A 23,682-nucleotide genomic window follows, 5' to 3' on the forward strand; every position below is an offset into this window, starting at 1 on the left:
GCAGATAATTGGCAGACCTATCAGAAGAGGGAAGAAGGTGACACAGAGGCAGGAGAGGTGAAATCAACAAAAACTGCTTGCTTTCTCTTTGCCGGATCAAAAGCACTTATGTGAAAGTATGGGCACCAACTGAAATGCACCCACACTCAACTTAAAAACGTACACTTATTCTTTAAAGTGCTTTACAATTCTATTCGGGTTCAATATTTCCTGCTTTCCTTTTATTTTTCCAATCACATTTGAAGGGATCTCTGAAATATTCTGATATGTGTCCTTGCCTGAATAGTTGCTAGAACCTTCTTTTCTCTTCATTATCTACAGGGAAGGGCAAAGTTCTCATCATACAGTACAGGATACGTTTTCTTGCACAAAGATCAGCTTATCACTATATACTGTCTCTTCTAAGTGAACCAGGTTTTCCAAACAACTGGAAAGAACGGGAAACACATATACAGCTATGATTCATTACTGTGATTTATACTTTTCATGATAAAATACATTTAAGGAATGGAGACATTACCACAGTATACTCACTAATTAGTTAAACTTTATCAAGATTTAGATATGATGTAGTGTAACTTTTACCTAATCAAAGCCTCTATCACATGTGAATCACACTGGCCCCACCTTCAGACATGGGTGTTGATTTCACACAAACACACCATGGAAGCAAAGCTGAAAGCCCAATAACTCTCTGTGAACCACATGTACATCGCCTTGGGTTCCATAGTGGAAGAAAGGATATAAAAAGAATAAATTTTCAGAAATAAAACAATGCCATGTGAGTCTCTCTGGGTATTCCACAGATGGGCACTACTACCAAGAAGGCTATACTCAGATGACAGAAGTGCCTGGAGTGAAGTTTCCAAAGACGACCTTAATGCACATACAGGTTGGTATGAGAGCAGGCAGCCCTTTGGGTACTTGAGTCCTAAGCCTTGTAGGACTTGAAAGATAAGCTGCAGCACTTTGAATGGTACTTGGAAATGGACTGGAAGCCAATGTAAGTTTCTGAAGACCAGTGTGATGCATTTCTACTGATTAGCCCCAGCCCCTGGTGGCTATATCTAAAACTAACTGCAGTTAATTCTTCAAAGATTCCCACATATAATACATTTCAGTAATTAATCCTAGGTGTTACAGAGCATAGAAAACAGTGGGCATCAGAATACCGTATAGGTGACATGCCATATAGAACAGAGGGGAACAGTTGGGGTTGCAGGGAGAATTATCACTATGGAAATATAAAGGAGGAAACAACTGATAAATGATTGTACTGATCAAGGAGTTGTGCATACTGTATAGGTGCAGAAGGAAAGAGGCTTAACAGAGAGAGGGGTTCAGGAAGAAAAAGGATTAACAGGTAATGACTTAAAAGGAAAAACAACAAGCTAGAATAGTACCCCCCCAAAAAAAAATTTCCTAGTTAATGTTACCATGCAATCTAAGTTAATATCTAAAAGCGGCCTTCAAATTCATTTAAATTGTACATGCCTGGTATTCTTGTTGAGGAGTTAGGATAATAAGGAAAACATAAGATACTTCAATTCCTGAAGTGCTTCTTGAAGCAAACATTAACAGATGAGGGAGGACCTGCTCCATCCATTACCAAGGTGACTTTGTGTACAGGAGATAAAAAGGTTTACTTCCTGAAAAGCAGGGCAGAGGCAAATGCTGGGATGTCTTCTTAACACTTTCAATCAGTCTTCTTAAGTAAAAACATGGGGTCTATATAACTGCCCAGGAAGCATTTGTGAGAAATACAGATGGCATGCTCTCCTGAATAATCCCTAGAGAAGAAACTAAATTTCTTCACTTTTCCACCATATGAACACAAAGTAAGAAGCAAAGGAGAGGAGGGCTTGGTAAAGGTAAGAAGTGAAATATGGTGTACAAAATATAAAAGTATCAGCTAGTTAACAAGTAAGTATCTTTGCTTTTCAGCAAGATCTTTCAAAGGGTTACTTATGGAAAGCGTTATCGTCAGGAGAATAAGTAATGCCATCTACATTTTGCAAGGCTATGATTACACACCCAACACAATATGGAAGACAAGCCCCGTTTCTACATTTCCAATTTGGTCCCCTCACTCCAGCTATCGCCAGGCCGGGCCCAAAACTATAATTACAAACCTATTAGTAGATACGTTACCCTTAAAACAAGCGGCCTTAAGTAGGCCACCACCTTGTCAAGTGACCACGGTTTTATAGAACAGAAAGTGGGGGAGGGGAGAGAGGGAGGGAGGGAGGGAGGGAGAGAGAGAGAGAGAAGGAGCTTATCGGGAAAGGAACTTATCCACTCATAAGTATTACCGACAACACAAGCTGCTACCGGCACGGAACTCAAAAGAAAACCACTTCGCAACCCTCTAAAAGCGAAAGTAACAGTAGGTGTCGCCAAGAGAGAGCGGGGGTGCGGCTGGGGCCACCTACGCGGGAAGGGCCCGGAGGGGACGTAGGTGGGGTGGAAGTTACACTCTCGGCCAGCCCACGGCAGGAAAAGGGTGGGCTGGGGAGGCAAGGCAAGCGAGGGGGAGGCACGCGACGCGGCTACTTCCTTCTCTACTCCCTCACTCTTCACTACCCCGAGGAAGGGCAGGGAGACGTTAGGCCCCGCCGAGCCGTTGCTGAGGGAGTCCCTCTCCACGCCCGCCTCGCCCTTAGGTGGAGGTGAGCCTCTCCCTCCCGTGCCCTCGCTACCGTCACCCCCCGGCCCGCCTCGCCTGGCAACTCACCCGCCAAAAACGTTCCCGCTGGTGCCGCCGCCGCCGCCGCCGCCGCGCCTGGCTCCCGCCCTGTGAGGCGAGGAACTCGCTCGCTCGGCCCAAGCCGTGAGGAGAAGCACCAAGCAAGGGGCGCGGGGCGCGCACGCGCGCTCTCAAAGCCGTCCGGGCTCGCGACGCGGCTCGCCGGTTGGTCAGGTTGCTGCTCGCCCGCGCTCCCCCACGCGCGCGTGCGCACTCGCTCCCCAGTACACCCAGCCTTCGCCTTCCTTCGCTCGCGCTCTCGCGGGCATGCGCGGGAAGCGATAGGCTGAATGAAGGAAAGGATTCGCTTGCGTAAAAGGGGAGGAGCCGCGCGTCTACAAATCGTGATTGAGGGAAGAGAGGAGCAGCAGCAATAGCAACAGCGGCATTTCCACACGCATGCGCCGTCTCGTGGTACCCGAGAGGACCAGGACCACCTTACGAAAGAACTGGGAGGGGGAACTGGGAGGGGTAGGGACGAAAGTATAGGGCGAGCATGCGTGAATCGTCCTCCCGTATGCAGATTATTTCTTGACGTCCCGCTTCCAAGCACCTTATTGGCACGCTGCGGCTGAGATTGACAAACCTGATATCCAGTCGTTTATTAGACTTCATATAAGGTGACGATCTAGTGGTGTCATTGATTTAATACGGAATTGCTGATTAAAATCTCTGTTGCAGTTTGTAGTGGATCATTTGTAATATATACAAATGTGGTTTGTGTGTGTATATATATATATATATATATATATATATATATATATGAGTTTAATTAAACATTATGCAAACATTTTCATCTGCATCTTTTAAAAAAATCTGTTTTTGTTTTTTTAATTTAATGTTTAAAATGTGCTGGGCACTGTCCTGCAGCACAACCTTTTACGTGTATACTCACAAGTAGTGCTCATTTATTTCAAAGGGTCTTAATCCCTGGTAAATTATAGGATCGCTGCAGCCATTAAACACACTTCTACTTTTGAGAAAAGGACTCATTGCACAAGACAAGTTTGGACTCTTAAACATAAACATTTCACGGTCAGCATGTGTGAAAACAAAGTTGCATGTCATCTCGTGTTCCTACCTTAATATTTATACAGTTCTGTATCTGAAGAAGTAGGCTGACACTGATCAAAAGCTTCTGTTGTATTTAATATTAGCCTGAAAATGTATTATTTGTACTTTAATCTGTACTTTAATTAAGGGTGACCATATTTCATCTACACCTTGTGAAGCAAGCTCTCCATCTAGCTGTGAGAGATGTGATTTTTTTTTTAAAATGCAATTCTTGTATCCTGTACAGTATTCTATTTTCAGAATAAAACTTACTGTATTTGGAGACATGAAATGTAGAAAGTCAAGAGAGCGATTGTCTAAAAGGTGATGAAGGAGGAATGGTGAGTACAGTGTCACACATCCCTATGATTTGGAACCTGAGGGCAATACTTGAGATCGATGACAAATAAACACCATGGGATTGCAGGTTTAATGAAATGACAAAAAAACATAAGTTGTGGAGAAAACAGAGAAGCAAGATATGTTGTGGTAAGAAGGAAAGCATATCTACAGTACTGCATAGACTTAAAATAGTTTAAACAGCCATTCATTCCTTTTTCCCAAGGAATGATAATTTTGTGCAGAAAGGCTATAGAAGTTTCCAGCACATTTGCTAAATGGTAGTTTACAGACATGACTGTTAAACATAGAAGTTTGTGCTTTAGATGCATTCAGTGTTTTTTTTCCTGGGAGTACTCAAGAGTACGCATTACCTTTCCCCCCAAATGTTAAAAGTGTGGCACTTACTGTAACAACTTCATGGTGAGTACCGGCACCTTTTTTCTATTAAAAATCAAGACTTCAACACAAGGAAGCACCAAGATATACTGTATGGACATTTACAGTGGTTTTTTGAGATATGCAGGCATCGTATCAGTGTGTGACACTGAATATTTTTAGGGGGCACTGAATACTTTGAACCTACAATTTTGGTTTGGCTGAATTAGCATCTGCTACAAAGCAGGGTGGGAAATGTCACATAAAACTGCTCCATAGCACATATTTTGTAGATAAATAGGGCTACAGTAAGATAACATTACTAAAATAAATAAGCTTTTGTATTCATGATCATATGATCCCTTGATCACTTTCCTCTGTGGTGTAATACTTCACAAGAACTAAGATGTCCAGACACAAGCCAGGCAATTTAAGTAGCAGTGGTTGGAACAGACTAAACTGAAAATGATTTAGTTCCAGATTATTAAATTGCAGCTAGTGTCTACAGTTTTTTCCACCTAAAATCCAGTGGTAAACAAATGGCAATTTGAAGAAGATATGCAGCAACTGCCCAGAGAGCCAGGGACTTCTGAATGGTACTTCTGAGGCTAGTACAGGCTGACAGCCATGGTTGACTCAAGACATTTTGCTTCCTGAGGCAAAGAACACAAGCGACCCCACATTCTAAATGGACTGGGAGCAAAATCTTATTTCCAACACTGACAATCGAACAGCATCCTCTACCACAGTCATAGGCAAACTCTGGCCCTCCAGATGTTTGGGACTGCAATTCCCATCATCCCTAGCTAAGAGGACCAGTGGTCAGGGATGATGGGAATTGTAGTCCCAAACATCTGGAGGGCGGGAGTTAGCCTACGCCTGCTCTACCATACCTGAGGACAGAAGGCTAGCTTAAGGGACACAGGGCAGCCTGTATGGCCCACGCAGTTCTTTTCTCCAACACCCAACTACTCATTCACTACTTTGCCTAGCCCTGTCTGCTGTCCACACAAATAACTGCTCATCTCACAAGCAGAGCAATGCATGCTGGAGTGTGCAAGCTGGCCTGGCTCCCTTTCTGCCTGCTTGCTAAATCAGGAGCCTTTCCCAATTGTGATACACTGAGAGAAGGCAACTATGATTTGAGAAAGCTAGCTAGCCAGCCAGTCTGCACAGGTCCAGGAACAAGGAAACATCACCACAGCGGATGAGCAGGGAACAGCCAGTGGTCTTACTAGCTTCTTCACCCCCACTCCCTCAGTAGCTACTGCATGAGGCAACCATCTCTCTCCCCCTAACGGTAGGGTCAGCTCTGCCTTTGATGGGCTATATCATTGGGCTGCAGCTAGGCTGCCAGACCTGCTCTGACAGTGGTACAGAGGTCTTCTTTTTTCAGTCTAGCCAATTGCTGTTAACTCTTCAGATTTTTATCACACAATTCTGTGCACCTTTATGCAAAAGGAGATTTTACAGTGCTCAGTGTGGCTTATGCCCAGGTAACTGTGAACAGAATTGCAGCCTAAACAATGTAAATGCAATTTGTTAACATCTTTAATTTGTGATCTCAACTCCATGTTTCTTTCTTTTTTCTTTCACTATCCATAATCACAGATGTCTGTTGAGAAAGTTTAAAACAGCGGGCTTAACTTCTCACAAGATCTGACAACTGCAATCCATGTTGTGGAAACAATTAAAAGAACAAGTGATCACTTGATGAACTGCTCAGGGAAACCTACCATTTAACAAATCAGTTATGTAAATACTGATCCTTATATCAATACAAAATAAAAAAAAATTTCCTTCCAGTAGCACCTTAGAGACCAACTAAGTTTGTTATTGGTATGAGCTTTCATGTGCATGCACACTTCTTCAGAATTCTTTAGAGTAAAAATAGAGAGTAAAAATAGGTTTCAACCACCACTTTAAGAGCAACAGTGACTGTCTGAGCACTACAACATGGGGGAGGGGAGTACCCTGCAGGGGACAGAAATGTTGTCTTCTTCCCCTTCCTCACCAGGATGTTTATCTTCACTCTCTGTTCTGATTTTCAGACTTTAAGCAGCAGGATTTCATCCTGCCTGCTGTTTGCCAGCTTTGGAAGGGGTCACAGAAGCTCAAACAATCGCAAGCGTGTATGAAAATTCTCTGACATCACTTTTGAGTATTCATGTTTTATTTAAATTGGGGTCACTTGTAGCTCATTGGATCACTTTTTAAATACAAACTTTTAGCCTGAAACAGTAACCTGATTTTAGAGGTATGGGGAGAACCAAACCGTTCTCTTCTAGGTCAGGTTCAGTTGAGACTTTCTAGTATTGGTTCACATTCTGGGAAACAGTACAATCCTATTCAAGTCTACTCAGAATTGTGTTTGAGTCACTTGCATGAGTAAAGCAACTAATAAATATTAATATACTAATGATGATATCTGATTTAATTCAATGGAGCTTACTCCAAGGTATGTAGAGTTAAGACTGAAGCCCAAATTTGGTAGTTTTCAGTGCAAAGCTCTAGCACAGGGTGATAAAATGGCCCTCAACATTTGACACCCACCAGCCCTTGCACACAGGGAAAGCTGGGCTTGGGGAAGGAGGTGTGAGGCTCTGGCAGGGTGCTAGAGTCCTCCCACCTCCTTCCGAAAGCCTAGTTTCCCAGCTTTCAAAAAGAGGTGGGAGGTTCTAGGATGCTGCCAGAGCCAGCTTTGGGAAGGCAGTATGAAGCTGGGGGCGGGGGCGGGGGTGGGCGAGGGGCACATGTCACAAGTACTCTTGTAGCCCACTTGGTATGAGAAGTTGGACCGCCCTGATCTAGCGTATCAGAATGGATTTTCATTCTATGTTTCCATTCATAAGCCTAAGTCATGTGCCTAATTGCAAGCTTCCTATATGAAAATGGCTAGTGGTATTAGTAAGCCATGTTCTTTGAAGTCAAAATTGCCACTACTTTCTTATGCACATTTTTATGTATGTCTTTCTGCCCGATGGAATATTTCTTCTCATCCCTGTATGCTTATTACCCAAACAGTCCCCCTTTGTCCTGCCTTACCCTGTATCTATATGTACATGTTTTTTAATGCTGAAACAAGGTTTTAGTTACATGTAGAGAGAAACACAAACATGAAACTATCAATATTTGGGAATTTATTAAAGTTAAAAATATCTATATATAAAGTTTTTTTTTAAAAAAATGCCCTCTTTACACTATTGTCACTTTCAGATAAGACCAGTTTAAATGAATGACACCTCAAAGGAGACCAATTAACTAGCTAGCAGACAACACTTTTGTCCATTATAGTGGTTCAATAAGTCAAACCCGTGAATTTTCTAAGCTTCATCTTCTACCATTCTACTCAGGGATTCATTCCAACAATGAAGAGAAAACAGAAAGGACTATTTCAAATTGTTCAAACTATGTTCATCCCTTATTGTGACTGCTTTCTCTCTCTTGCCTGGTCTGTGTGAGATGCTGTTCCATCCAGGGTTGTAATGGGTTTGTTTGTGAGGGAGCTAGCAGTTGCCTGGTGCAGTCTTATCATTTTCTTGCAAAGGCCGGTACTACTTAAGATCCATGAAACGAATGTCCATGATGAGCAGAAAGTTCTTGGGCAACGGGCGAGGTGCTGGTGAAAGCACGGTGAAGACCTGGCGTTCAAGGTCAACTCCGGTGACTACAATGAAACCAGCCACACTTGTTTCAGATATGTTCTCATCAGTGCCATCAGCAGTACTAACACTTAACAGATGGTGTACCATGTCACGCCCAGGTGTAACTGGTACCAGTTTGAGTTGGTTGTCTTCCTGCGACATGCCCAGAGGCAGGCAGGAATCAGGGATAGTGGGAGCGCCCACTTTGTATATCTTGACATCGGAGAACTTCACATCAAAGGCATGTGGGTAGAAGCTTCCTCGGAAACCATAGAAATATTCGCGTATGCGGTCATCACGAAACTCCCGCCGGAAGTCCTTGGAGCGCTCGACCACTCCACCTGACTTAGGGAGCAGCACTGTCCGAACAAAATGAGGCAAGTCCCGCTTCAGTTCATTGTAGAGGCGCTCCTGGTCCAGAACTACCACAACATCAACTTCAAAGGCAGAGGCAGCATGTACAAGTGCCTGGTACCCAGATCCCTTCACCCAGCCACAGGTATTGATGACACAGCCACTGACCGAAGCCCGGCGGTTCACTTCACAGCGCTGGTTAAATACATCGGCCAAGCGGGATGTAATCTGCAGAAAAAGATGAAGCAGCAGCATTAACCAACAGGAAACCACACATATCTCATGGGTGAAAGTCTTATGAAATGAAGATAGCTGGCCTCTTTTAGAAGCTTCCGTCCTTGGAAATCTCCAGATTGTTTACTAATACTGAAGTTTTAGCTTAGTCACACCCCACCCTGCTTTTCAAAGTGAATCTGTATTACTTTTTTATAAACATATGAAGCTGCTTATTCTGAGCCAGACCATTTATACAATTAGCCCATAATTGTCTACTCTGACTAGCAGCAGTTCTGCACGGCCTCAATAACTTTCCCAAGCCTGTGACCTGAGAACCTTTTAACTTTAGATGCCAGAGAAATAAATTGGAAACTTAAGAGGCATAGCATACCGTCCCCAACCTGCTGCCCTCCAGATATTGTTGGATTTTGATGGGAGTTAAGCTGAAATAAGCTCCATGACCAATTCACTGTGTTTGCAAAAGACTAAAGCCTGCTGTTTTAAAGAGAAGTTTCCAGATCAACCAAGCAGCATCATATGTTTATTCAGTGCAGATGTTGTCTTCATTAATGTTTTCATTAATGAAATTATCAGAGTGGTTTTTAAATATTTGCCTTCATCAGAGACACATCAAGTCAAACATATTAACAAGATCCTTCCTAAACTGTCCTGCCTTACACAATTTACTTCTTAAACCAGTAAAACCAGCATGTCTTGTGTAAATGTCTTTGTGTAAAGGATAACGATCTGGAGTTTCATTGGTGTGGTTTTTAAGGATTTGCCTTAATCAGAGACAGGTCTGTTATCCAAGTCAAATATATTAACAAGACTCTCCCTAAACCTGTCTTATACAATTTACTCCTTAGATAAGTAAAACCAGCATATTTTAGTTTATTGCCTTGTATAAAAGATAAGGATCTGAAGAGTTATCGACCATTAACAGCCTAGTCCTATGAAGAGTTGCAGGTGCCTATGCCGGTTCAAATAAAAAGGCTTGGGCAGCCCTACATCTACATTGGTCTCCAAATTAATGACAGTTGGAATATAACAGCATGCTGAAGCAGATTAACAGGGTTCATGATAATAATTTATTGACTAGCCATCTCTTGTTTGTCCTCCAGCATAACATAGTCAAAGGTGAAAATGGAAATTCAATTTCTAACTATCATCCCTATTCTCAGTTTGATAAGGATATAAAAAACCTAGCCCAGCCCAGCTCCATGAGACTAGGATGCATGCAAAGGATCACCATATCGCATACTATTTCAAATATGCTGCTTACCTTGTTATAGAGTTTGATGTTAGTGCCAGGTGTGGTGGACCCAAAGTGATAGACCAGAGGGGCCTGAACCGAGAAGCCTTCTTCAACATCTGCAGGTCGCTCAATATAGAGTGCCCCCATGGTGCCTGGGATAGAGATTGAGCCCTGCCCTACATCCAGCTCCACAAAAGTGGGCCGGCGCCCTAGGCGCACAGCATAATTCAGCAGCAGACGGCAGACTGTTGACTTTCCTACATCTGTGGGGCCCACCACCATAACACGAGGTCCCCGTTCATCCTCACGCTCAGCCTGCCACCGCATCTGTTCCAGGGCTGTATGGGTGTTGAGGTACAGCAGCATGGGAGTGTCCTTGGAGACGTAGGCTACTTCAGTCCGACCGGTTAGCTGTACTGAACAGCCATGCCAGGTGAAGACAGCCACTTTGGCACCAGCATCAAAGGTGAATTTCTTGTTGCGTGTCAGTTCCGTTCCAAAGACCTCAGCCATGCCTGTCAGAAGCTCTAGTTGGACCATTTGTGAAGCTTCAACCTCAAAGCGGAGCTCAGTCTCCCTCTCCAACTCAAACTTGGCCACCAGTTTCTTTTCATCTCCAGCTTCCTCTGCCATCTTGTTTCCTTTCCTATGGATACAAAAAAATAATAATTAAACCAACTCATGTTTTAAAAATGAAACATCTACTCTTGTTAGAAAGCTTGCAAAAGTACTGAGGTATCTTTCCTCTCCTGGTGTCCCACCTTATATAACATGTTAAGTTGGACAAAAATGCCCCCTATTATATATGCATTTTTCAAAGGGTGGACACCTTGTTTCCTGTTTATTCTCTAACCTAAATATGTTTCTGGTTAGGCAGGAAGTTTCCCCAGGTGGTCCAGGGAGTCTGAGGGTTTGCCGTTGCTGGGGGACTGCTTATTATCACTGGCCAAAACGATCTGGATGGGCTTGTTAAACTATACATTGAATTGTAAAGATCACAGTTGCACACTCAAATCTCAGCTTAATCAGCCAAGATATGCACAACTTTCAGACACCTGCACACATCCCCTACGCACTATGCTTTGTGTGAATGAACAAACAAGCCAAGAAACTGCAGTTAGCCACAGCTTCCGTTCACATACAAACCAGGAGCAACAGTGAATTACTTCCAAATAATCCAGGATCTGGAAGCCAACTTTAAACCATAGCTTTATATTCTGGCTTTAGAAGCCATTGGCAGCAACGATTAACCATAGCTTTATGAGCTGTTTTGCCAAATGAGCTGGCTGAAAATGCTTGAAGCTTCTGCACATCTCAGCTTAAACTGAGATATGATTGTGCAAACACAGTACAGCACAAACTTCGTCCATCCCTCTTCTTTTGCTTGTAGTACACATTGTAAGCTGGATGATGCGCCTCTGTAAGTGGCTGCATGGGCTGGCTATGAACGTGTGCCTGGTGGCTCTATCTGAAGACAGCTAAGGCTCCGTTTTATTTAGGTCCCTAATCAGCAAGCAGTTTCACTGGAGGATCCTTCTGAAGAGAGGGTGGAGGGGAGCAGGCCAGTGTTCCCATATCACAGCAGAGTCTCAGCAAGACTTCTAGCGGCAACCTTTCCCCCCACATGCTTAACTACTGAATTGGCATTGTACAAAGGGAGGAGGAGTTCGATCCTGGGGCTGAAAGTTGCTGATCTGTCATTTTGATCCATCTGGAACAGTTTCGTTTCCGTAGAAGCGAAACCGTTCCAGATTTAACCAACAGCCAAAGATTAGGATCTATCCGTATGTCGTTGACACTGGGCGAGACACTGCTTCCCCAGCGGGGTTTTAACCCCCAACCCGTTTCGAGTGTTGACAACCGCGTAGCTATCGCCGCGTTTTAGTGCCTGCCCGGCAGAATAGAGGGGAAGGGGCCTAAAGCGAGGCGACGGGCAAGACTCTTCCCCACGAAGAGGCAGTTGCGCTCCTGCCTTCGCGAAGGCTGCACGTCTCCATGGAAACCGACCCGAGGCCTTGAGGAGCTGAGGAAAGTCACCCACCTACTGAATCCACAGGGATCCAACCACACGAGTCCCGGATCGGGCCAGGCAACGGAAGTGTCGGTTGTCCTGGAAGTGACGGCCGCAGCGATTGTGTGATGTACGCATGCCCCCGAGCCGCTCCGCCTCCTTCAATTACCTGACGGGAAAGCGGTTGGTGTTCGCGCGGCCCGCTGGGAAATGTAGTTTCTGACCTCCATGTTTAACCCTTTGTTGTTCAGCTGCTAAATACAAACAAACAACCGCGGAAGCACGTTTCCTACGCTATAGGGTAGGGTTATTTCCTTCTCACCATCTCAGATCAAAAACACCCATCTGGAAAATTTCACTCTCCGTGGTTCTGAAGAAAGAAAGAAAGAAAGAAAGAAAGAGAGAGAGAGAGAGAGAGAGAGAGATTAAACCCATGCAGCCATGAATAATTTCTGCTTCTCATCTTTTGGCAGAAAAAGGCATACTGTATCATGGTCTTTGATTATTTGCTTACAAATTCACCAAACATCCACCCAAAGAAAAACAAGGCAGCACACTAACGATTTATTGTGGAATAAACTGCCTTGGACCAGAGACTATAAAAGCGTATGCCACAAAAGGTCTCATGAAATTTGGGTTTCCCCCGGATTCTCTTTTACTATTTGTTTACTTAGAAAAATACACAATGTTGGGCATCAAAGCCAGTACTAAGTCTTTCCAAAATAGTCCGTTTTGTTTTAAGGGTTCAACTGATGAACTTCCAAGTTCTTACTACTCAGACAGATTGTACCTGCTGCTTGCTACTCTGCACTGAGTCAGTTGTGGTGTAACTGCCCACCCCTGCAAATCTCCAGTCATACCATTACAAAGTTCTCCTTCCCGCCAGCATTGTTCAGTAGCTAAATGTGCTTTACTGGGTTGAGCAGCAGCTTAGAGGCAATGAAGTTGCAAGGATGTCACTTATGGAAGAATCCTATACATGTCTATACAGAAGTAAGTCCCATTGATTTCAATGGACCCTACTCAAGGCAAGTGGCTATGCGATTCCTGCCTTCGTCTGCCTTGTTGCCCTGAACAGGTCCACCCAACAGGATATTTTATGCTTTTCCCCTTTGCATCTTTTAAAATGTCAGTTCTAAATTAGGGGAAATGTTCATAATATTTTATTATTAAACCACAACTATGTTACATAGCTTTTTTTGGGGGGGGGTCATGTTGCTCCATTCTTCAGTTGCAGCTATGGAAGGTACCCTTCTCACTCCACTTAGTTACTGACTGAAGCAGAAACAACAGCAAGTGTAGGTGGGGGGCTTTTTGGAAGTGGTCCCCAGACTGTGGAACTGTCTCCTCTTGCAGCTCTTTAGCCTCCAACCTGCAAACCTTTCAGTGGGTTTAAAAAGCCCATTTATTTCAGAATTGCCCTCTCCTAAATAAAGCCTTCATTGTTAGTGGGGGGGGGCAGAGGCAGGGGGGGACTACCCATTTTAAAACAATTCTTCACATTTGCAGGAAATTTACATTGCTGTTTTCAAATTTACATTGCCTTTTCAAGTATTTGCTAACACTGCTGCTGTTGCTGGGTTTTTGGATTGCTGTATGTATTGTGTTTTTATGACATTGTGAACCACCTTGAATGGGCTGTGCCAAAAAAGTGGCAAAGGGCCTATAAATAGTATTATAAATAAAAGGGACCCTAGGTGTCTGGATGTAGGCTAAGTTTGAAGGAGATCAAAGAGGCAGCAGAAGGTAGGGAGAAAAAAGATTAAGCGAAAATGAGAAAAGGAAACAAAGTATAAGTCAATATAATCAATTCCTTTGGTACAGCCCATATTCATCTTCAGCAAGAATAGAGTCATCTTCAGAACGCTATTACCATGACAGTGATCTTGGTTCCTTTTTATTTGAAGGACATAACAAGATACAGCTTCCAGATGCTTCTGTACCAAACATGATTGGATCAAGTCTGTTGAAGTCAGTAGCACAACCAAGAATAATGTTCTGAGCATCAGACCACTGATTTAACTGTAAACATCACTGTTAATCAAAAAAAGACTTTTCTCCCCTGTTTGTGGTTCATTAAAGGTAGCTTATTAACCACAGAAGACCCAAACAGTTTTTATACTACTATTTGAGTGTTAAAATGAGAAAGAAAGAATGAGATGTCTGCAACTTACGAAAATGACATAGTACTTTGGTGGAAACTGAAGTACAAAGGATCAGGGAGTGCTGTAATTCTAGAACAGCAAGAACAGCCTGTTTGTTTGTTTTATTAGGGCCCTACTTGCATGACTTTCATTCAGCTTGCAGCAACTTAGGTTTTGATCCATCAATCGGGGCTTTTAGCACCGGAAGCAATTGCAGCTCCTCAAGGCAAACATAAATACTGTACACAAAACAGTTTAGCATGCAACCTTCCTAAGGGAGATGAACTGGGTGACTGTGGAAGTCCTTAAAACAAACATTGATGCATTGATGCAGCAACTGCTTGCTGAAGAACTCAAGAATTCAAAAGCTTGCACATTTTTAAGCCGGCAGAAGCTGATCTATCATATCAGATAGGTGTGCCTCCAACTTGTACCTTCAGCCTGCGTGGTGTATGCTTCCACGGAAGAAGGCTAGTGTTTCTTAGTCTCTATAGCACCAGCAGGACGTGTTTGGTCTTCCTGCTGCTGCTTAGTAACAGACTAAATGGATGCGACTCCTCGTCGACAGAACTGGACGCCCAAACTCCTCTTGGAGTTAATGGCCCCACATTGATCCCAAGGCCAAATTCGTCTGGCAACCACGTTGCGGGGGGGGGGGGATGATGAGGTTGTCAACCTATTCGTTAGGGGATGCCAACTGGGGTGCGGGGTAGCGAAGAGAAAGTCTAAGCAATGACAGAGCCTGTGAAGGTTGAAGCGCGTTGAGAGATCTGGGCCTTTGCGTTTCGGGGTGTCGCCAGGATCCTGGAAGCCCTAAAGTGAGTGGCTAGATGTTTTGGGGGCTGGGGTGATGGTGGAGAAGTGCACCGGAGAATGATATTGCAGATTTGCAGCCCGTGACCCTGAGCTGCGTCTCTCGCCTCTCTCCCTGCGTCAGAGTTTGCCACGGGCGCGCAACGTGGGATTTATCACCTGCGCGTCCTTCTCCCTCCCCACCGCCATCCTTGTCGCCGGAGCCACCCCAGCAGCGCCCCCGCTTGCCCGGCTCCCTGGTCGCCAGCTGCCCGTTCCGCCGATCTCTCCACCCCAGCGTGCCCATTGCGCCTGGCATCCCTGCTGCGGTGGTGCTGGTGGCCCCTGCTTATCCCCTCCCTCTCTGATCCGTGTCTCCGGCCCCTCTCTGACGTAGCAGCAGGCTGAGAGCGGGGAGGGGGGGGGGAAGGAAGAGAGTCGAGGAGGAGGGAGGGAGGGAGGGATGGATGACTCACAATGTTATGATGCGGTTCCACAACACACAGCCACATTCGTCTACCGACGAAGCACAAAAGCAGCCCTTCGGCGGCCCTGAAGCTGCGCTCGCCTGGACGCGACCCCTCGCCGCTCGGCAGGAGGAGCAGGAGCAGACACGGACAGGCAGCTCCTCGCCGCCGCCGCCGCCGCGCACACGCGCCCGGGCGCAGGCTTCAAGGTGAGCAGCGCGGAGGGCAAAGGCGGCGGAGGCGGAGGCGCCGCTGCTGCAGCCGAAACTTTGCCTCCCTCGCTCGCGGGGCTCTTGGGGAGTTGCACGTTTCGGCTCCACCTCCGGGCCGCGCCGAGAGAGCCCGATCCCCGCTCCCCCTCCCCACCTGCGGCCAAGTCCCTCTGGGAACTTCGCGACGCCAAATCCGCCTTTATTTTCCTTCCGCGCAGGCAGCCACGTGAGTCAGACTCTGCGGTGATTAACGCTTCGAGTCCCCCCCCCCGCACGCCCCCGACACCTGGACTCCTCCCACTTCACTTCTTTTTCCTACCCCTGATTTCTCCCTTCTTCCCCCCGCCCTTCTAGGAGAGACGAAGTGGACGGGTGAAGTGCGAAAAGCAAGGTAAGAAAGCAGCGCGCAGGGCTTTCTGCTGGGACGCTTCTCGCGCGGCATTGCTCTGGACCCGGGCTGCTTTTGGGGGGGAGCTGGAGTTGCGCGCGGCGTTGCTGCTGCTGCTGCTGCTGCTGCAGAACGGATTGGGAAGCGCTAATGGCCCATGCCCGCACGGTGGACAAATGCATGAGGCTGCTGCTGGGGCTTCCGAAAGTCAGCTTTTTGCGGGGGGGTTGTAATGCCGCTTTGCTGCCGACAGGGGGCGCGCCCGCGCCCCCGAGAATCGCTGTCGGAACGGGGGCGGACGGGAGGAGGCTTTGAATGAACACGCATGGAAATGACGTCGAGGCCCCGGTAGAGGGCCCTCTTGCAGCCACAATAAAAGGCCCGTGACAAGGGTGGGTCGGAAAAGGGAATATTATCTGAGGCTGCTGCTCCTGGCGGGGGTCGTTTAGTTCAATGGGCAGCGGGGTACATCACGAGAGGGTTGGGTTTAGGCAATGCAACGTTGCTGACCTCTTTTCTCAAAGGTTGCTCAGAGGCCTTAGGGCACTCTGCATATTTCAGAATGTTTTCCAACGTTGCCAGTCATTGGTTATGTGACATGCTGTGTAATAGCAACATCTACAATTGGAAGGCTGTAGCTCAGAGGGAGGACAGCTGCTTTGCATGCAGAAGGTGCCAGGTAAAATCTCTGCGTAGGTCTATGACAGCCCCCTTCCTGAAGCCCTGTACCCAGTTAGCGTAGGCAACATTGAGCTGGAAGGGACAATGGCCTGACTCGATATAAGGCAGTGTTGTGTGTTCATATGAATAAGAGCAAAAGCAGAAAAGCTGTTTCTTAATCAGATGGGCCTTTTAGATCATGGGCGTTGCGAAACCCAAGACTCTGATTCTGTGCAGGCTTAACTGGGAGCAAATCATACCATACTCAGTGGGATTTATTTCTGAGTAAACATACGTAGGCTTGAGCTGCACGGATACAATTATGCTTTAAAGCAAAAGCATAATGAAACCCTGGCCTTAACCTACAATTAGCTGACCAGGTTACGAAAGTTGTGAGGATAAGCTGAACATGTTGTTCAAGGCACCTGAGTTGTGGGCCTGTTTGTGTAAACAATGAGAACAATAGGCTGAACCAGGGATTTGAATTGTGCAGACCCCAAACCGCTTAGCACAAATTACAGTGGTACCTCGGGTACTTAATTCGTTCTGGAGGTCCGTTCTTAACCTGAAACTGTTCTTAACCTGAGGTACCACTTTAGCTAATGGGCCTCCCGCTGCTGCCGCACCACCGGAGCATGATTTCTGTTCTCATCCTGAAGCAAAGTTCTTAACCTGAAGCACTATTTCTGGGTTACCGGAGTCTGTAACCTGAAGTGTATGTAACACGAGGTACCACTGTACTACAGTCCTGTCTCTCTTTGAGTTCCCTCTTGAACTTGGTAAAAACCAGGCTGATTTCCCCCCCCCCCCGGTTTTCATTGCCTTTTTATAGAGGTGGGTGGAGGATTCTAATTACCGAACTGTCTGAATGTGGAGCAAGGGCCCAGTGGTAATTATTCCAGATGGATGAATCCACTGAGCTTTCTATCTGCTCAAATACACATTCCATGCTGTGCAGTGCAGAACATGCCATAACTTCCACCTCCAGAAGAGGCCCAGATCACCTCCTCCTGGGTCTGACACACACAGTAGGCTTCTTCCAGGGCTGATAATTACTTGCCGTTGTCTCTCCGCAGGTGACTCCGCTTTCGGTCTGGTTCTCATCTGGGGGGGCCCTGGCAGTGCAGCCCCCCCAAACTTCACTTTTCTGAAACACGGCTCTAGCCAACCTGCTTCGCTGTTTCACTTGCGACCGCCTGTGCGGGGGCTGCACAGCGCCGGCTCCCCCCCCTCGACAGGGCATTGCTCTCCAGCCTGTCATGCCCAGCTGTGAGCCAGCGCCACCCGCCGCCTGCCTCCCTACCAAGACCTTCCGCAGTTACCTGCCCCGGTGCCATCGAACGTACAGCTGTGTTCACTGCCGGGCACATCTGGCCAAGCACGATGAGCTCATCTCCAAGGTACGTGCATCCCTGGGACATGGCAGCAAGTTTAGCTATACCGCTGTTACTTATCTGTGGTCTTCCTGGATCTCTGGCATTGTGTGACCCCCCCCCCAAAGCAGTGCCACCCCAGGGCCCGACTAGGACACTTTCTAAAAGATGGCACCCTACTGGTGGGATACCTTGCTAGCAATACCTATCGGTCTGTCCAGGAACAGACCTGATCTTTCTGGGGATTTTTGCCTTGAAGCAAAGCAGTTGGGTTTGTGGGGGGAGTGGGTCAAAGAGCCTTTCAAGGGAGAGGGTCGTAACTCCTATACTTTATTTCCACAGTCTTTCCAGGGAAGTCATGGTCGCGCCTATCTTTTCAATTCTGTGTGAGTCTCCTACTGCAATTGGTTTTATTTGGTGTGGGTGGGGATGCGGGGGAGATTGGAAGAAGCAGAGCAGAGGCAGAGGGAGAGAGGTGGTTTCGTTTCACACCGGAAGAATGTAGAGCACTGCTACATCTCATCCGTTCCATTAGAAGGAGGGAAATCTAGAGTGATGCTGCTAGGGTGGGGTGGGTTAGGGTTACTTTTGAGTATTTCCAGGGGGAGGTCTTATATATAATGGCCTTGATCCATCATATCTCACTCAGCATTCCATACTATGTAGGCATTCTGATAATCTGAGCTTGACATACTGAGCTCTGGAACTCAAGAGGAAAAAAGCAACATTACCTCTGAATATGTGCCCCTCAGCACCCACTACCTGGGGCTTGGGATAAGGGCATCAGCCAGCAAGGATGACTTCTACCTAGCATTACACCTGAGCCATTCTCTTTTTAGAAATGAAGCACATCTAATAGAAATTAAACAGTGCGTTTAATTTCTGTCTTATTGTAGTCTTTGTTCCCAAAGTCTCATGGTCAATCCTTAATTCAGCGCTGGATTCCTCCCTACATCATCCTGCTGAACTTAATGGTAGCACCACCAGACCTTGCACTGGAACTCCTCGCATCTTGCTTTGTGTCCTTGCAGCTCTCTCTCTCTCTTGGGTGCTGGCTCAACCATCCACAGGATGTTGCACTCTTGACCTTCAGGCATGATCTACCCTTGATTCTGAATTGCTGGCAATGAGAACTCTCTTCCCTCTGATCTAACAATCAATCAGAATCTCTACAAAGTGTTTCTTATTTATGTTGTTTCCTTCAAGATGAACCCTTCGTTCCTCTGCTCTTTTGACGACTCTTGCTGAATGCATCTGCAAAGGCCAATGTATGAGTAATCTCCTGCCTCACTACATAGAGATGTGTCAGAGGATTGCTGGTCATCCTTCAGACCTCTCTAATATATGCAAAATATAGCTCATAGTGCGGAAGGCTCTCTCTAGGTGCCTCCCTGTGTGCCATGGTTTTGACAGTGAAGAAAAGCACATAGCTTTTCCTTCTCTTCATTTCTAATTGGCCTTTGGCAGGGAGAAGGCCTAGTTCCAGGGCAGACCGACGTGAGTCATACAGATCTAGCATTCCTCTGTCATACTTGTTGAACCTAGCCAAGCAAACTGTTGTTTTGGAGTGGCGAATTCTTTCTGCCTGAGAAGTAGATGCTCTTTTCTCAGTGGTAGGAACCTGTGGGATTTGCAAAAGCAAGGACCTGCTGGGCCAGTTCTGCGGGGAATGGCCAATAGGATGGCTTTTACAGTTTGTGGAAAGTTCCTATTGATAGTTTCATATTGGTGAATTGACCATTGTCTGACAGCTGGCGCATTTCATAAGCGAATGATGATTCGATGGCTCTCTTTTCCAGCAGCATTCTGGTTTTGCCCTTACTTGGCCAAACGTGAATGGAACAGTTTATCTAAACAAATGTTATAGAATAGCTTTTATTCCAGCTATGAAACTGGATTTATCGCTCTTTTGGATGTCAGCCCAAAAAAGAGATAAGGAACACAGTTATGGTTCCTTACACCTCACTGGAGAGTTAGTCTGAAGTAATTGATGGGAGACCAAATCTTAGTGTAAGGGTAAGATCTGAATTTCTTTTCCTCTGCCCCAGAGCCCCCTAATTCCACATCTTAGAAGAATTTAACTTTTCTTTCAATGTAGATCGGTTTGAAATCATGAGGGGAAAGCCCTAGTCTTTTGATGGTCCTTGGCTCCAGTAACTCAAGTCTGGCTGCCTCCTGCTTCCACCAGGTTGATCTAGCATTGACTAGGATAAGAACATGACCTAAAGACATAAGAAGAGCCCTGCAGGATCAGGCCAGTGGCCCATCGAGTCCAGCATCCTGTTCTCACAGCGGCCAACCAAATGCCTTTCGGAAGCCTGCAAGCAGGACATGAGGATTCTCTATATAGTAAGAGATTCTTACGACGAGCTGAAGAACCTTATATTTAGGAGATGATATTTGTACTTTCCAGGGCAAATGAAAGTGACACTTCCTGAGTTATTCTAGGTTCCTCGTTGTTTCTAGGCCCCTAGTTAACAGGGGAGCCTGTTGTTTTGTTCCTTTCCCTCTGCTGCTGGATTGGAGAGCATTTTTAAGCTTCCCTGAAGTTTAAACCTTTGGCACTTCCTATGGCTCTCAAGTTGTCATAGGCTGAACACCCCACGTTTCAGCTGACAGAACAGCAAGCTTTTAAGACAAACTCCTAAGACAATTGTTCAGCTGGCTGCGGTAGCCTCTGTGTTACAGCTAAGCATGTACCATCAAGCCTGTGACGAGGCAGAGATATCGTGCCTTGAGTAAAGATCAAACACATCTGTCAGAGCTTTCTCTTCCCAGGGACCAGTGTGGAATTGGAATGGTTCTTCCACTACAATGTGAATGTGTCCCAGTCACACTGGGTATTTCTCCTCATGGCCACAGGAGGCCGCTGTGGGATTGAATTCAGAACTCTTCTCTTGTTTTCAGTGCCCCATCTTGGTTCCTAGATGATGAATAGGTTGGCTTTTCTTTTCTTTTTTGAGACAAATGGTAAAGGCATGAGGAAGTGATTTATTTGTTTTATTTAAAAAGCTTATATCCTGCTCTTTCCCACCAGGTGGATTAAAAAGTGGCTCACAATGTAAACTTATTAAAACCACATCAAATGTGATTATATTTTAAACTGCCATATAAAAACAGCAAATTTATACACTTGTATAAAAGAACCACATGTATGGGAACAGCATTAAACACATTATCAGCCAAAATCCTTCTTAAACGGCTTAGGTTTCAGTCAGACGCCTGAACGAATATAATGTTGGGGTATGACTGTTCTTAAATCTATTTATTTTTAAAGCTTAGGAGATGTCACACTTCTGCATCCTAAGAAAATAGGTGCTTAATAGGTTTTTATCTGGAAACAGGAACTGCTGAGATGTGGTTTCTCATAACCAATTGTGTAAGTCATGTTTCAGTTGCTGAGAACTTTCCATGAACCAATCACATGAAAAACGTAGTGGTGGGGCTTGAAATCCGTTCTTCTTCTTCTATTTTCTTTTGTCTGTCTCTGTCTGTCTGTCTGTGTGTGTGTGTGTGTGTGTGAGCAAATGCACAAATGTTAGGACAAACATAGTTCCTCACACCCTCTTTGCGTAGTGTTTGTGGTAAACTCCCTGTGAGGTAGAACAGAGAAGGGTGGAACTCTGAGAAGGATAAAAAGAGATAGTGCCTTCTAATTTCTTTGACTGCAGGGTTAATGTGGGCTGTGGTCCGGCCGAACAACGCCTCTTGCTCACCGGCCTCCATTCAGTCGCTGACATTTTCTGCGAAAGCTGCAAGACAACACTGGGCTGGAAATATGTGAGTACTGAATACTAGTAGCTTACAAGTCTAGACAATAAATCCCCTTTCGAAACAGGATTCTTGCAAGCAACCTTGTTGGAAAGAGTCAAAATGAGGCAGCCATGGAAAACCTGTCTCTGACTCTGCCCAATTGAGGTGAAGGACCAGGCTGACCCCCTGCCCTACATGTGGGCAACAAGGTCCTTGTCAAAGCCTTATTATTTATTTATTTATTTACCGTCTTTATCTTCCAAGGATCTTAAGGTGGTGTACATGGTTCTTCTCTCCATGCCATCCTCACAACAACCCTGTGAGGTAGATTAGGCTAAGCGATGGTGACATGGCTTAGTGGGGATTTGAACCCTGCTCTCCCAGGTCCTGTCAAACCATTACACCACACTGGCCCTGAGAAACCGTGGCACTTAGAAATGTCAGCCTCTAGCTGTCAGGCCACACTAGTAGAAACTCTTGATTCCTACTTCCCCTGTTGTAATTGTGGGTGGTTTTTTTGTTCACACACCCCTTTTTAGAGCAACTTTTGTGTTTGGGGTGCTGCAGATTCTATGGACTTTGTGTGTGTGTGTGTTTTTAGGCAGATGTCTGAAGCAAATGGGGTTAATTCTCCCAATCTCCTCATTTGCCAGGAACAAGCCTTCGAGACCAGCCAGAAGTACAAAGAAGGGAAGTACATTATTGAGATGTCACATATGGTGAAGGACAACGGCTGGGACTGAGGGGGACTCTGGGCGCACACCCTCCTGCATAGCATGCCTTGCCCTTTCCCAACCCCACACCCACAGCTGGCATCCCGGCACAACCAACCCACCCCACCCCCCACCCCACCCCTCCTGCATAGCATCACCTGTGGGAGTGGAGATACCAGGACCCTTCTCCCAAACCTCTTGTACTTTCTAAGAATGCTGGATTCGCAGAGTGGAGGACCCCACCCCTGCCCTTACAGCAGAAGGGGAAGCTCAGAGGGTTCAGGGGACAGTGCTGGGGGTGTTGGATTGGATTCCACGTGATCTATATGCTGCCCTCCCCCAACCGCTGACAGCGCCTTTCGGGTGGAGCAAGCGGTGGCACCCGGAACCGCACGCAGGTTTTGCACTTTTGCAGTCCGTTACGTAGGACAGAAGCAGTCCTTCCTGGAACCGGACAGAAAGGGCTGTGGGCACAGGGCAAGCTCTTGAGGAGATGCCATGGCTTAGTGGCAAGTGTTGCATGAAGGAGGTTCTAGGTTCAATCTCTGGCATCTCCAGTTTTTTTTTATTTTAAAAGAACCTCACGGGACGGCTAGAACAGGCCCTGGATAACGGCTGCCAATCAACATTGACCAGGTTGAGCTAGAAGGGCCAAGAGGGTCTGAGTCAGGAAAAGGCAGCTTTTTATGCTCTTCTCCTTTCTTGGGAGAATTAAAAAATGCGTTTGACAGCCTACCAGTGTTGGGGAGAGGAAATCCCTTTCAAACAGGAAACAAAGGGATCCTAGAGGTAGGGGGTGGGGGGGTGGGGGGAGAGCAGCCCCTCTCCACATGGAGCCATGGTAGTTCACAACCCCTTTCACCCCTCCCATTCCCTGACACTGCCGTGGTGTTTCCCCCCATGTCTACTCTATGGAGTCTATTTCTTTTGTTTTGGGTCGCCGTGTGCTTGTGATCCTTGGGCACCATGGCTCCCCCACATCCCCCCACCCCACATGAAGACAGGATGGGGGGCAGGTGGGGGTAAAGCCTCAGCACTGTCACCAGCGCAGGAATTTTTTTTGTATAATAAAGGTGTTTTATATTTAAAAAACAAACAAAATCAAAAAGAGCCATGCTACTAATGGCTTCTCTTTTCCTGCTTTCTTGCGCAGCTGCAGCCCAAAGCTAGCAGTTATATTCACA

General features: G+C 46.1%; 3 protein-coding genes across 5 annotated transcripts in view; 1 reads left to right on the forward strand and 2 right to left on the reverse strand.

Annotated features, from left to right (window-relative positions):
• ZDHHC5 (zDHHC palmitoyltransferase 5) overlaps nucleotides 1–2,895 on the reverse strand; it is a 42,943-nt gene extending 40,048 nt beyond the window's left edge. The window contains exon 1 of the mRNA XM_081877428.1: nucleotides 2,735–2,895. The gene's annotated coding sequence lies outside the window, so the exon portion shown is untranslated. The remainder of the gene's footprint in view (nucleotides 1–2,734) is intronic.
• A 4,744-nt stretch (nucleotides 2,896–7,639) lies between these two features.
• Nucleotides 7,640–15,541, reverse strand: CLP1 (cleavage factor polyribonucleotide kinase subunit 1). The gene is made up of 3 exons (XM_081877613.1): nucleotides 15,409–15,541; nucleotides 10,013–12,366; nucleotides 7,640–8,742 (listed from the first exon to the last, which is right to left on the reverse strand). Exons 2-3 carry the CDS (start codon nucleotides 10,616–10,618, stop codon nucleotides 8,071–8,073), a joined length of 1,278 nt encoding a protein of 425 aa, XP_081733739.1. The 5' UTR covers nucleotides 10,619–12,366; nucleotides 15,409–15,541; the 3' UTR covers nucleotides 7,640–8,070.
• On the forward strand, nucleotides 15,468–23,608 carry YPEL4 (yippee like 4). Of its 3 annotated transcripts, none has more exons than XM_081878409.1 (6): nucleotides 15,468–15,608; nucleotides 15,966–16,002; nucleotides 17,736–18,059; nucleotides 18,375–18,418; nucleotides 21,704–21,812; nucleotides 22,439–23,608. In XM_081878409.1, exons 3-6 carry the CDS (start codon nucleotides 17,919–17,921, stop codon nucleotides 22,526–22,528), a joined length of 384 nt encoding a protein of 127 aa, XP_081734535.1. In that variant the 5' UTR covers nucleotides 15,468–15,608; nucleotides 15,966–16,002; nucleotides 17,736–17,918; the 3' UTR covers nucleotides 22,529–23,608. The 3 variants fall into 3 exon arrangements, with proteins under 3 accessions (XP_081734535.1, XP_081734536.1, XP_081734537.1); XM_081878410.1 differs by lacking the exon at nucleotides 15,468–15,608 and adding an exon at nucleotides 15,637–15,837; XM_081878411.1 differs by lacking the exons at nucleotides 15,468–15,608; nucleotides 15,966–16,002 and adding an exon at nucleotides 16,071–16,678.
• Nucleotides 23,609–23,682: the final 74 nt, after the last annotated feature.

This window comes from Podarcis erhardii (assembly GCF_964252035.2).
Source record: "Podarcis erhardii genome assembly, chromosome: 1".
Classification (NCBI taxonomy): Eukaryota; Metazoa; Chordata; class Lepidosauria; order Squamata; family Lacertidae; genus Podarcis; species Podarcis erhardii.

What these genes read in the sequence shown, in the direction of transcription:
- CLP1 (XM_081877613.1), bottom strand. Translation starts at nt 10,618, where the DNA reads ATGGCAGAGGAAGCTGGAGATGAAAAGAAACTGGTGGCCAAGTTTGAG. An exon ending in ACATCAAACTCTATAACAAG is followed by an intron (nt 8,743 to 10,012) that starts GTAAGCAGCATA and finishes CTTTTTCTGCAG; the next exon opens with ATTACATCCCGCTTGGCCGA.
- YPEL4 (XM_081878409.1), top strand. Translation starts at nt 17,919, where the DNA reads ATGCCCAGCTGTGAGCCAGCGCCACCCGCCGCCTGCCTCCCTACCAAG. An exon ending in GCCTATCTTTTCAATTCTGT is followed by an intron (nt 18,419 to 21,703) that starts GTGAGTCTCCTA and finishes CTTTGACTGCAG; the next exon opens with GGTTAATGTGGGCTGTGGTC. An exon ending in CAACACTGGGCTGGAAATAT is followed by an intron (nt 21,813 to 22,438) that starts GTGAGTACTGAA and finishes CTCATTTGCCAG; the next exon opens with GAACAAGCCTTCGAGACCAG.